This window comes from Sinohyriopsis cumingii, chromosome 3 (genome assembly GCF_028554795.1).
Source record: "Sinohyriopsis cumingii isolate HCF-2022 chromosome 3, ASM2855479v2, whole genome shotgun sequence".
Classification (NCBI taxonomy): Eukaryota; Metazoa; Mollusca; class Bivalvia; order Unionida; family Unionidae; genus Sinohyriopsis; species Sinohyriopsis cumingii.
This window is the reverse complement of record NC_142963.1, coordinates 43,715,639-43,730,370: the sequence shown is the minus strand read 5'-3', so window position 1 is coordinate 43,730,370 and position 14,732 is coordinate 43,715,639. Positions and strand designations below refer to the sequence as shown.

Genomic DNA, 14,732 nt, shown 5'->3' with positions numbered 1-14,732 from the left:
GTGCAATAAATCATGTAGAGGTGAATTCTGCGGGTATCATTTACAAAGCGTTCGTAATGGTTCTCTTGGCCCCCTACCGTGCTTGGTTTGCCACGTTGGTGTAAGAGGAAAATCGCAGTTGTGTATCAATTGTGGCGGAAAGCGATACAGGGAACTAAAACGCTATTATGACAAGCGAATAAAAAACGCCGTCATTGACCCCACCGCTGACTCAGTCATCAAAACTCCTCAGGACTACATTGCAAGATTTATAATTAAACCAAATAATGAATTAGACAAGTAGTATTATTATACAAATGAACCAAGAATTTCAGCCGCATCCCGTGCTCGTTAATTACGAGGCTTCTCGCGACGGCGTTGTTAGAAATTGTAGACTGAAGAAGCCGGTTGGTACCGTAAATAATCAGGGGTATTTGATGTTTGGTGCCGGAAAGAAGAATTATTATGTTCATAGGGTGGTATTTGAAGTATTTAACGGATTAATCGAGAATGGGCTTGTGATTGATCATATTAATAATAATAAGACTGATAATTCTCTTATAAACTTGCAAGCCATCTCGCAAAGTCAAAATACCAAAAAAGGCCAAACTGGTAAGTTTTCAAAGCAAGCAAAAAGCGTAAAGTCATTTGATACAACAACGCACGAAGAAAAAATATTTCAGTCGATGAATGAGGCAGGAAAATATTTCGATATTTGTAGAGCCTCAATACGATTTGTTGCAGAAGGAATACAGAATTCAGCGATCTCAAAAAAGACGGGTCACAGAATTCGATTTTCATATGTAACAGAAATCAGCGAGTGACAAGGTCACCGTGACGAAGTCGCCATGACGAAATACTTCATACTAGATAACACACCTCGGGATTGATACGCAGGGTTCATTTTGTAAAATAATTTTCTTTTTATTTAGAAATAAGATGTTTTATAAGAATATGAATATCGAAGACATCAATAATATATTAACCGAGATTTTAAAATTAAAAAATCAAGGAATTGAATTATCTGATAAGCTTGATAACCAAAAAATATTGTCCGATTATGAAATTATTAACGAGCAATCAAAGAAAGGTCGATATACCTTGCCACGCGAGTATTCTTTTATAAAGCGATTACAATATACGATCAATGAAAACTTGTATGGCAATGACGTAAATGCATTTATTGGACTATTTACTGCCGTTGAGACAGTACGAAAAAAACTCGGACAGGCTTTTGAACGACGTCGAGAAATCTCTAATAAAATTAAAAACATTAGAAGGATTATAGACGAAAACTCCCTGGAGCCCCTGGGACATATCCCCCCCCCCCCGCCACACTCGGCGGGAAATTAGAAATTACGGAGCAATTGCAATAATGGTAGGCGAATCACTTACTACTCGGCTAGCCAGAGAGCGGCTAGTAGCGCTTAAAAAGTTCATACCGTTACGAGACAGGGTCCGAAAACAACTTCAAACGCGGCAACAACTACAAACTGATTTTGCTGTTGGAAGCGAACAGCTCTTTGCTCCGGTAACTAAAGCGACCAAAGATGTTACGGCGGTAACTGTACCCGTCCTCGGTGCGCTTGAAAAGATAGCGGCTCAGACCGAGCAAACAAAAGAGTCTCTGGAAACACTCCCTGCGAAAATAGCGGTTGCTACAACACGGAGGCCGCCACCACTCGCTATAACGGACCCACAAGAACCTTATGTTACAATAGCCGATGAAGAAGAACTAGGCGCCACCGCAAGAGAACCAGAAGAAGAAATACCGGAAGAAATACCGGAAGAAATACCGGAAGAAATAGAGAAAGAGGGGAATATACCCCGTAATGTGCTTAAAAAGAGCACAATAGATAAAATTAGAAATCTCGGCTACGAAGGATTAGTTGATTTTACCGTTACAAATTTTGCTAAGGACACACGAGATGAGCATATCAATAGCGGCTACGAGAAAAATATAAAGTCGTTAAAGGACTGGACAAGAATAGTGTATTTGGCAAGTAAATATAAAAATGAATTACCACCGCATGATAATAATTATATAATATTCCACAATAAAGTAAAAAGTGAAAGACCAAAACACGGAAAAGGATACTCTGTTGGTAAAGACGTTACTTGTCCTGGTAGTGTTTTCAGTGATATATCACGGCTAGAAATACTAATCGGAGGAAAACGAGCCGGAAATAACTCTCCGGAAATAATCAATGAGGCCGCTGATATTTGCAGGCGGTTATTTGCCGGTGGTATCATGGACATTAATGTATATCGAACGCTCATAGACGAACTCGTGGACCACGGTCATTACAGCGATTGACCAATCACTGGTGATCAATCACTGGTGACCAATCACTAATTGGAAAACACTGGTGTTTTTTATAATAAAGATGATTATACACTACAACCATGATAAACCAGTCAGCGTCTACGTGGTAAACTCACGATTGCCTGTATACCGCGAGTGGTACGGAGACGGTCTCGGTAGCACCATTGCGGGGTTATTTACAAGAATGGCTCCAAAAGTGGCGCCGTTAGCCAAACAATTAGGAATGAAGGCTATTGATGTTATTCGTGATAGGGGTATTAGTGCTATTGGAGATGTTGCCGGAAAGGCGTTTTCTGCAGCACGAGATAAACTAATGTCGTTGGTAAAATCCAAGGGATTTTCACGAAAAAGAAAACAGAAACCACCGGTGATGCCATCAACGACAGTGATGCCTGCAAATGTCAGTAAAGTAATAAATAACGCCGTGGAAGAAAAACTAGCGTCGTTGGTAAACAATAATCAAGATGACATCGCAAACATAATAGCGGGAAGTGGTTTAAAACCACGACAAAATTCGAAGAATTTAAAACGACGACGATGATTTAGATGCATCAGCGTATTATTAAATAAAATGTTTAAACGAACAGCTGACCCGGCGTTTGATATGGACGCACCAGTGCACAAGGATGCTTCTGTCCGTGATTATCAATTTTATTCCTATCATGCAGTACAACCCAACATACGATCGCGAATTGAACTTCAAGTCCATGATACCAGTAAATACTTTTTGCCGTGTGAAGCGTTTATTGAAATCGAAGGAGAACTTGTAACAGAGGCCGATACTCCTGCTGTACCAGCACCGTATCCAGATGGTACCAAAGTTGGCTTAGTCAATAACGGCGTAATGGCGCTATTTGAGAGCGCAAAATATCTCATTGATGGAAGAGAGATCGAGTCTATAGAACGCGATGTTGATGTGGCTACAACAATAATCGGGTTAGCAAGATATTCCGACGATTATACAAGATCAGCGGGTCCATCTATGATGTTTGCAAAGGATACTAGAAACACTGCTGGAAACTCGCAATTTGTGGTAAGACGACCAAGAAATAGTGCTGATAGCGCTAACGCTGATGTTGAGAATATGATTATAAACAGCGATCCTAATTTTAACATCGGAGCTGCAACACGCATATCAATGTTAACAGGGCCGCGTAGATCTTTCTCATGCGCGATTCCACTGCATCATATATTTGGATTTTGTAGGAACGTGCGAAAAGTTATCTACGGAGCAAAGCATACCGTGGTGCTTGTGCGAAAAGGTGATGATAGAAATGCAATTTGGAGAATTCCATCGGATCTTGCAAATCCAAATAATGACCCTGGTAAAGTCGTTTTAACTAAAATATTATTGTGGATGCCAGTAATGACTCCATCCATTACCACAGAGGCACGATTGCTATCCTTTATGGAGCAGGGAGGAAAATCATTACTAAGTTGGCTAACAACAACAACAGATACTAAGCAATCAAATATCAATGGTATATTCACATGGAACCTGGCATCACAACAAGGCATTTCGGCTCCGCGTCATATATTTGTTGCGTTGCAGGATATGACGAGAGTTGATAATCAACTATCCAGCCATATGATATTTGATCGATTAGGCGTTACTGACGTCTCGCTGAGAATAAACGGCCAGCAGGAACCATCTGAGGATATACAACTTAATTACGGTCAAAACCATATTGCACGCGTGTACCATCGGTTGCTGTCGTATATGAGTCGTGATCAAAACGTCGACACTGGTTTGCAAATATCACAACATGATTTCAAAGAACTATATCCGATCTATTACTTTTCGCTGGAACATCTTGATTTAACAAGACAATCCGTCGTTGATATACACTTCCGAGCTAATGTAACTCGCGGCGTTATTGCCGATTATAGAGCGGTTGCTGTCATTCTCAGCGATAAATCAATGCTGTTGGAAGGCGTTGGTGGACGAATGAGAATCGTTGATGCGCCAGTGGAAAACATGTAATTGAAAACATAAACGCGTTTACAATAAAAATGTCGTATAATGTTGTCGATGTAGAGTTGACCGATGGTCAAGTCAAGAAATTACGATCAAAGTCGGCTAAACAATGCGGAACCACAATAACGCTGAAGCCGTCACAGATGGCAAGTGGTAATCATAAGATATCGTTGACGGCGCGTCAAATAAAACATTTCAATGATGCGATGAAGAATAAAAAGGGTGTTCAAATAGATTTTTCGGCCGCAGCGATTAAAAACATGGAAAAGACCGGTGGGATATTTCCGTTGTTAGCTGCGATTCCAGCGTTGATTGCCGCGGCGGCCCCAGCAGTGGCGAAGGCGGCGGCGTTAGGAGCCGTTGGTACCGCGGCGGGAATGGCATTGAAGAAGGCAACCGGGAAAGGCTATAAAAAAAAACGACCCGTAGCCGGAAAGGGTCTAAGACTACCGGGAACCCCGTATTCATGGTACTCGGGGAAGGGTCTAAGACTACCGGGAACCGTTTAATGACTCCTATGTCTAATTTTGATTTAATAGATGCCGTAAACGCGTTAGCGATAAAAAACTTCAGAGGTGTTTTTATGAGGGATCAATTACCGACAAAACCAAGGAATATTGAAACCGGTATAATTAACCTCGATAAATCCTCCGGAGCGGGAACTCGTTGGGTTGCATATGCAATTGATCCGCGTGCGATCGTCTATTTTGATTCATACGGGTTAGCCCCGCCAAACGAGTTCATGCGGTATATCCGGGCGTGTTCAGCCCCGGTTTTTTATTCCACGCTGCCAACACAACAATTAAGTGACCCACCGATATGCGGCCGTGAGGTATTGAACGTACTCGCGGCGATTTCATCATCGCGGAAACCACCTCATGTGGTTGTAAACGAATACACTAGTGGGGTCGTAGAGGCCCGGCGGGTTAATTAAAAACACTGTTTTTTTTACAATAATAATGATTGATATCTGGGGACGACCGGTTTCGGCGCTGAAAAAATCCACGGAAACGCTCGCCACCGATGACATAAAAAAACTAATTGAGGATGAAATCGCTGCTACGTTAAATTTAACCAGTGTTGACCCGGGCGAAATAGTTGTATTTCAAGACCGCCAGGGTAAACTGAAATCCAGTAATGTGTCGCTGAATGACGTTTTAATACGACAGCGTGATGCCGTCGAGAACAATATCGTGTTGTATACCGATGACGGACGACTTAAATCAGGTGAATCCATCTTGACGATAAATGGAAAAATAAGTACACTTGGCGACAATTATATAACCATGTCGGATTCGTTAAAAAATTTGTATGATAAATTTAACGCGCAAGCAAATCAGTTCGAAGGGATACAAAGGTCTGTCACCGATATACAACTCACTACTGCTAGTTTTTTTGGAACCCCGACGGTAACCGAACCGAATCTTGTGGGGATAAAAAGTACTATTTCGGAGTTTACAACGCTGTCGGGCCAATTTTACACGTTACGAAAAAATTTTAACAGGGCTGATAACACCATTGATAAATTCTTTGGTAAAAAAAATACCAGACCGGATGAAATTACAATAACTATAAATGATATCACTGCGTATGGACAGGAAATAGGAACAATCAAAACTGATGTTGAAGCGAACAAAAGGAGTGTAGACGCGCATAAACGGGAAATAGAAATAATCAAAACTGATGTTGTAACGAACGAAAGGAGTATAGACGCGCATAAATGGGAAATAGAAACAATCAAAATTAACGTTGAATCGATCAAAGACAGACTACCGGAAATGACAAAAATAAAAATCCCTCATGAAAACACCATCAACTCGGTATACACAATTCGGCATGGAACATTTATCTGGACTCCTACACAGAATATAATAAATATCACCGCAACCGTCAAGGGTATTTATCGATTGACACTGGTTTCAATGATGCAGTTTAATATATTATCGTCGAGTTCATCCGGGTTTAACAATACAATATCAACAATTATAGACAAGGACGCAACTGAACAGTTTACAATTAGAGCCGTTGATAGAAATTTAACCTTGTCAAACATTACATGGTATGTGGAATTTGTAGCGGATCTAAGTAATTAAAAACACTAGCTCTTTTAAAATAAAAATGACCACCAAGGTAATTGAATCAGAGGTATCACCGACGTCACATCAAGATCGATTCAATACCGTAAAAGAATTCTCCGCGAATTTGAAAACGCTTTCCGAACAATACCGTGTAAAAATAAAAAAATACCGTCGAAAAATAACCACCATCGACGCGGTCGTGTACTCGGTGTCAGGTATAGTAGCCGGCACCGGTGTTATTTTATCCACGGTGACCATGATGGCCCCGATCGCTGTTCCAATCGCTATCTCCGCGGCGACAACAATTGCTGGAGTCGCCAACGCAATCACTAGAAAGATATCATCGTGTTCTCAGAAAAAACTCAACGAGTATACAGTAAAACATCAAATAGTATCCGACGCGTACTCGAAATTATCCGGGTTGATCTCGTTGGCGATAGATAATTCGTTTATATCCGATGCTGAATTCTCCACGATGGTCCAGTTGTATGACTCCGCGATGTCAAAAATCGAGGATTTTCAACTGGAAGCTGGAAACCACGTGGCTGAAACCACTTCAATGGGCTTAAAACATTCTCCTGAAACCACTTCAATGGGCTTAAAACATTCTCCTGAAACCACTTCAATGGGCTTAAAACATTCTCCTGAAACCACTTCAATGGGCTTAAAACATTCTCCTGAAAACAAGCAGGTTGTTAATATTCGGTGTTGAAATTAAACACTAGAAACAGCGAATAATAATAATGTCGCTGAACCCCGAAGGGTTTCAATTACTTCAACGGATCGCGGAGAACACCACTCCGGTACAAACAAATATGATATCGATAACATCAACGAAGCCAGAATTCAGTGTAAACTTCCCTTCTCCGATTCCAGTGAAGGAAATAGCGCTGGCAAAATTGCGAGTATATCACAGTTGGCCTAATATCCGAGCGGAAGCATTTAACGGACAACAACCTAATAACTCGCTGGTTTTTGCATGGACAAATAAACCCGATGGGACCCCAGACTGGAATGAGGTTACAATACCAACTGGGTCATACCAAGTAGAACAAATCAATAAAGAATTTCAACGCAGGATAAAATCGATTGCAGGAAAAGACTCAAAAATCGATATTACGGTTCATGAACCGACGTTATCGTCGACGATTGAAATAAGCACACCGGGGTATATGGTTGATATTTATAACAGTTCAATAAGAACCATACTAGGTTGGCCCGAGAATCCACCTAATGAAATCCCCGCGGATTTGCACACGAATGCGCAATCGTATCATGAAATTAATCCCAGTTATCAAGATAAATTGTCTATTATGAAAAACACGTTATTACCCAGTTGGTTTATATTTCAAAACAGGAATGTCATGCAGTGGTATTTTCGGTATGACAAAACCCCTGAATCGATCGTCATATTAACAGTTATTTTAAATGATATCGATAGTTTTTTTTATCGAGATTAATCATAATTACCAATTGCAACTAGAACAACTACGGAAAACAAAAGCACGAAAACACGTTGAGGTGTTAAATCAACTTATATCAGACATGGAATATATCAATGAACGAATCGTTAAAATAATATCCGCTAACAGCGATGGTAATAAACAAAAATTCCTAACCGAGTATAATATCACAGAAGCCGATTTACCCGATTTCAAGTTTCCAGGATACAACGCGCCAGAACTAAGAAAGTCTCTTAATGATTTTCTCGGTTCATCAATTATCCTCAGACACGATAACGGAGATGGTGGTAGGCATATTGCTCCATACAACATAAATATCGCATCGGTGATAGCAATCAATCTAGTGTGTGATGTTATCGAAGGGAGTTACCAGGTAGATACCAAGCAATCAAATCAAGCTCAACAGGGGTATATCCTTTATTCATTTTCACCAACAGCCCCTCCCGGATTCTTAATCGTTGAGAGCCCGATTAATCCATTCTATATGCGATGCCATAATCGTTTTTTTACGAGAATTAATTTTAGACTTACCGATCAGTCAAATAACCTAATTGATCTACAAGAGGAGGAGTTAGTGGTTACTCTATTTGTGAGATCATTGTAAATAACTTCTTAGCAGCAGGGGGGGAAATGACATCGACGCGGTCGTCGCTGTGTTTACCGGACGCTGACAAAACTGGGATCGACGCGCAGAAAAGTGTATTAAACTAAATGACGTCACCGTCGTGTAGGATGGACCGTCGTCGTTTTTTTTTTACCAGGCGCTGACTACACCGGATCCGCTGAGTGCAGAAGTATTAATTAAGCAAAATAACGATTGGACAAAATGTCGGATTCGCCCCCCCCTGCTGCTTAAGCGACAATGGGGAAGTGAACTAGGCTTATTGGCACTGCATATATGTGTCAGTGGGGTTCAGGAGCTATTTACAGGAGATGCTTAGATATGGCAGTCGTAGCTAAAGGGTTAAACATGTGATTATGAATATAGCCATCATGTGTTGTGAATGAAGATGCAAGAGTATCAGAAAAACTTGGCCAATAGCTTAAACTTAATGTGGGCTCCAACATCATCAACCAACGTCAATGACATAAGAAAAGTGACACCTGTGTTCTGACTATGTAATCATAAAAATTATGGTACATTCATGAACTGTGATGAATAAGAACTGTTAGTGGACAAACATTGGTGAGGTTAAAAATCAGCAAGACATGCAAGTTTGCTTTGTTGTTTCTTTCCCATCATCAGGTATATCAGAAGACAAAAATGATTTAATATTGAGCCAGAATTTACAGCATCTTGATTAAGAAAGACAGACAAACAGATACAAAAACGGGGAAAAAAATGGTGTTTTACTTTCACACTGTGTCACGTTAGTAGACCGGATCTGTCGGGTTCCAGTGTTGGCACTACAGTTGATGCAGGAGGTTTGATATGGATCAGGCTGGTACGTGTTTAGTGGGCAGTCCTCACAGGCTGTGTCATTAACATTTCTCTTAGTTCCAGCTGTGCAATTCCCTGAGAGTAAATGAAACAAATGAAGAGATTTGTATATAAAACTAGTTAATTTTTTCACTTAGTAGGTCAAGAGGTCCATGATCTTTCAAAAAGTGGGTCATTTACTTGTTAGCAAAACAATGACAGGAAAAATATAAGTAATAACAACTAGATGAAATATCTGCCAAACATTCTGAAGAAACGAGATGTTTATGTGTCTGTCATTAATCACTCTTAGTAACACTGAAAAAATGGTGATATGAACAGACTTTCTGCCAATGCTATGAAAACGCATTACAAAGTGTATGCCCTACCACAATGTGAGAAACATCAAATTAACACAAGTTGCTGCTGCTGAGAAAAGAAAATCAACCATTCTGGACAGGTTACATAAAACAACACAGTGTTAATAACTATCCTTCCCTTCCTTTTCTTACTATCCCATTCCTGGAAAGACCATTAGATAGATAAATATTGAATGCCTTATTCAAGGAAGTGTTTGATGCATTTTAAATAGTTCCTCAGTCACTACACATAAGTCTTCCATGAAACCATAAGTTTGAGATTTTTAAATGTAATTAATCAGTAATCTTGGCTTGATCTCAAAGTGCATCATGTGCCCAAGATCATGTCCAGAATAAGAGAATTCCAAATGATACCAGCCAATTAAAACAATATATAGGAAGCTTTGATTTTAGGGGAATAATACTTTTAGCTTGGGAGTTTCCATGGTGTGAAGCCTTCCTGAGGATATTATCTATCAATAATGAATATGTTTGTGTGCCACATACATATATTTACACCACAATAGCCCACATGAATAAAGAATTTGTGGCAGGCTTTCACAAATTACACCAAACCACACACTTGATACACTATACCCCAGGATTGCATCTGGGATTTCGTAAATTTGGTCATTCCCCCCAGCCTCTCAATAAAGTTAAAGATATTCGGGATGAATCTGGTCATAACTGGAGAATGGTAAGTACAAGTGAATGTTGAACAAGAATGAGTATTGAAATATTTCCCATTTTTTTACCAGTGCTAAATTATATAATGGAAAACCACATTCACTTTCTTTAACTCATGTTGAAAAGTTATTTTTTAAATACTTGCCAATGAAAAACTATAACCAGGCTGCATTTCATTTATACAATAACTCATATGATAACATTAAAATGATAATAAATGAAAACAGACACTACTCGATGCCTATTTTCATCTAGTTTATTTCAGTCCACTAGATAATACAAGCATATTGAAAAACACAACTTCAGACATGAAGCAAAAGAATTTTACCAGATTTTAATCTTGTACAATCACTTCCACCCATGAATATAAGACATAAATATAGCTCTGACTGGTTGCAGGTTGTAACATAACTCTGGATAGTTATGGCAGAAATGTGTCTGGTGGCAAGTGGGAGAATATAATGCCAATCAGAAATATTACCTTGACAAAACAGATGAACAGTTGTTGCCAGGTTGCATTATGTAATACTCAAACTTGCACATACTAATAACAAACTAAATTATATTTTAATTCATCATATATAAACACATGAATTAAGGATCTGTTCTGTGTAATATTATTTTTTTAAATATGTTAGTATCCATTCAACTAGTTCCATAACTAAGTGCAACTTTTCACATTATCCACAATATAAGTGTTAAACAAAATGTTCAAGTTACAGACAATGACTTTTACAGTTTTCTCTTTCAATAAAGAGTGATTATTTCTTCTGTTTCTACAACTGACATTCTTTTTCTATAGGTGAGTAATACAGTTTTTAAAAAAAGTTATTCATTGCATCAGTGTTAGTGAGCTATAGTAAATCATGGTCCCCCCAGTTTTAGACAAGTTGAATCATACAAATAATTACAAGTTGGATAAGCAATGCATTGATCTGCTTTCAAAAGGAGTAATGACATAACTCTCTTGTCTTATCAATGTAGAACTACAATTTTCTTTCCCCCAAAAAACTTTCAGTGGATAAACAAAATTCTTTTACAAAGATGTCGAAAATTTCAAGCCATACAAAATTATTTTAGCAAAAATATTTTGGTCTTTTGCATATGGATGAATGCATATCTGTTGGTATACATGTAACAAAAATGACAAAAGCTGTATTTTGCAGAAAACATAAATTTACTGCATCCATATGAGGTATCAATCTATATATATATATCTACATACTGATAATGCAGAGTGATCTAGCTGTTCTGTTACTGAATGGAGTGACGTAGTTGTCTGGACAATGTTGGCAGGTTCCAAACAGGCTCTCATTGTTGTCTTTGTAGTAACCGATTTGGCACTGATTACACATGTCACCTACTTTCTCTTGCCCAGAGGGACAGTATGCTAAAAATAGATTTATTTGTTGTCAAAGGCTGTAAAAAGCAAATTCAAAAAATGTAGATTACATCATGCATTCCATATAAATGTTTGATCAATATTTATTTGCTTACTACAAACAAAAAAGTATAACAAAAACAACCCACTAAAATTGAAGGTCTTATCCATAATAAATCTTATCTCCTATTCCTCTGTCACCTGTCCATTGTACTTGAAAGATTCTAGTTCTGAGATTCACCAAAGATTTCAATTAAAAGGGGAAAACTCCGATATAAACCTTGTGATGTAAAAAATAAATACAATATTTCAAACAACCATTACAACGGCAACTCATTTTACAAGATGGGAATATATTAAATCTAGAATACCCTGGATCACATGCTCTTTATAATAATGGAATAGCTTAAGAGAAATGATTTTCCTATTTGACTCTACCTCATTTGAGAAAATGTTATGTCAGTAGATTAAAAGACAAAACAAAGCACCTGAAAAAAAACAAATGAACTTCACATTGGATGTTTAGAAGTCTTTGGACAATTGATGGAAAACTACAATTATGACAAAGTTGTTGTGATATATATCTTTGCCTTGAATAGCACTTTGTGCATCTCTGAAAGAGTGACAACTTAATGACCAAGGGAATCAGCAGTAAAATAGTGTTTATGATACATGTTGTAAATATTTACATTAAATCTGGCTAGAAATCAGATGGATAGAATCTATGTTGTCTCTTTCACGAGGAAATTCCAGGTGAAAAGTTTGAAAATGTAACTCTGAGACTAGGATTTCCTTGTCTTGTTTCCAACTACCAATAATGATTTTTCTTACCCATTTTTCTGCATAGAGACAAGGAAGATACTTACTCTGTCTATAATCCATCCTATCATTAACACAAATCAACTGCAATTAGTGAATATTGTTTCAAAGAACACTATGACTTCATTAAAAAGCATGGTACCATACTGTTATGCAGCAAGGGACTGAAGACATCAAGCCTTGAAGACAACATCATGAAGACAGGACTAATCTGAGGATCACAATATGAAGACACATTCAAAGTAGTGACAAAATCCAGTCCCCGCTGAGAATGATTTGGTGAGAGAGAAATTTGAATACATCATGATGTCGATGCTTGGAACAATAATGGTAGCCAACTTACTCTCACAGGCAGTTGAACTGTTACTTCCTTCTTGTCTGGTGCTTAAGTTGGCTGGACAAGTCATACAGTCCAACTGGTCAACCAGGGGTTGATAGGTACCAAGTGGGCACTTGATGCACCCAGTCTTGTTAGCATTATTTTTGTAACCAGCTGGGCATTGGTCTGAAACATGAAACTTTAGGTTTAAAGTTGCAGAAATTAAATATTTTGGTTTTTCAGCAATAGACTGATATATTAAAATGTAATACATATAGGTCATGTAATGAAGTCAGAGAAGGCATGCACAACTGTATTTGAAGATGGTAATGTTTGTTTCAAACATTGTTAAGATCAAGCAAAATATTGTAAAACACAGTGTACAGCAAATTAAGAATATTTCCATCTTAGTAAAGGACCTTTGACATCAATACAGTGTTTATTTTATGCATTTAAGGATCTTTGTCAGGAATAAACCACTCTTTATCAACATGCACAATGTCTGTATAACTATTCTGGTATTAATTTTCTTAGAGATCAGACGAATAAATAGTTTTCCAATGAAATAAAGTTTAATGTCCAAGACAGCAGAACTTTTCTGTACACTAGATGACCCAGCATGCAACATATTTTCTCTAGATAAATGTCCCTAGAGCAGAATACTAAGTTTCACTTCCCCCTCAACTTGGTAAGTCTAGTTTAATTTATCAATTTTGCAATAGGGAAGCATGAGATAATTTAGCCTGCTGGAAAAATCAAAATCAAACATTCACACAGAAAGCACCAATAAAAAGACTAGGAAAATTAGAAAAGAAACATTTCATGATATCACAGCTAATGACCCAATCGCCAAGCATTATTCATGGATCCAACATTCTCCCCCTTCAAGACTGGTACCCTGTTCAATTAATATTCAGTAGTCAGATTTTTAAAACTATTCTTTTTTTGCAGAAAAGGTGTGCATTTTAGAATGAAAATTATGAGCTCTTTAAGCGACAGAAAGAAAAAGCACATGCTGCACACTTGGCTTTGTGCTGTTTCAATGTCTCATATTACACACCTAATATGCTGACACCAAATAGACTATTTAAACAACCTACCTGAAATGCTGTCAAGCATGCTTGCACCATATCAAGATAGTGATAAATGTGTAAACCAAATGCCTAACAGCAGTGCAACACAAAGAAAATGGCAGCACATTATAGGTTGTTTTTATATATTTTAATGTATTAAACTTAAAAATGATCATCAATTTAGATCTGTCAAATTTTTTTTATTTTATTGTTTAATATATGTTTCTGTTGCCAAACTTGTTTTACATTGTGAGTGTTCTGCCCCACCCTATCTCCACCAATATATCATTTTAAATTTATTTACTAGTAGCATTTATTGTAGGTGAGCTTTTACTGAAATTAAGGATGATACATTGCTAGTCAGTGGGGTAATTGTATGCAGGCTTGACTACAATTACTCATTGTAGATCATGTATCCAATATATGTTCATATATATTTCGGAAAAATGGTTGGCTGACTTTGATATGATCTTTGATTGATGCCAAGTTCTTCATCACTTGCTGTTTTATACATTATATTTTCAAGAATGCTCAAATGACATTGAACAGAAATGTCAACGTTGTGATGACAATGAACAGAAATGACAATGCTGTGATGACAATGAACAGAAATGGTAATGTTGTGATGACAATGAACATAAATGGCAATGATGTGATGACCATGAACATAAATGGCAATGATGTGATGTCAATGAACATAAATGGCAATGTTGTGATGTCAATGAACAGAAATGACAATGATGTGATGACAATGAACATAAATGGCAATGATGTGATGACAATGAACATAAATGGCAATGTTGTGATGACAATGAACAAAAATGACAATGATGTGATGACAATGAACATA

General features: G+C 37.8%; 1 protein-coding gene across 1 annotated transcript in view; it reads right to left on the bottom strand.

Annotated features, from left to right (window-relative positions):
- LOC149802771 (uncharacterized) overlaps window positions 1–14,732 on the bottom strand; it is a 308,654-nt gene that overhangs the window by 71,111 nt on the left and 222,811 nt on the right. Inside the window, exons 64-66 of the mRNA XM_089953831.1 lie at window positions 12,834–12,995; window positions 11,516–11,680; window positions 9,179–9,340 (exon numbers count right to left, since the gene is read on the bottom strand). Coding sequence (XP_089809957.1) covers window positions 9,179–9,340; window positions 11,516–11,680; window positions 12,834–12,995 — 489 coding nt within the window. The remainder of the gene's footprint in view (window positions 1–9,178; window positions 9,341–11,515; window positions 11,681–12,833; window positions 12,996–14,732) is intronic.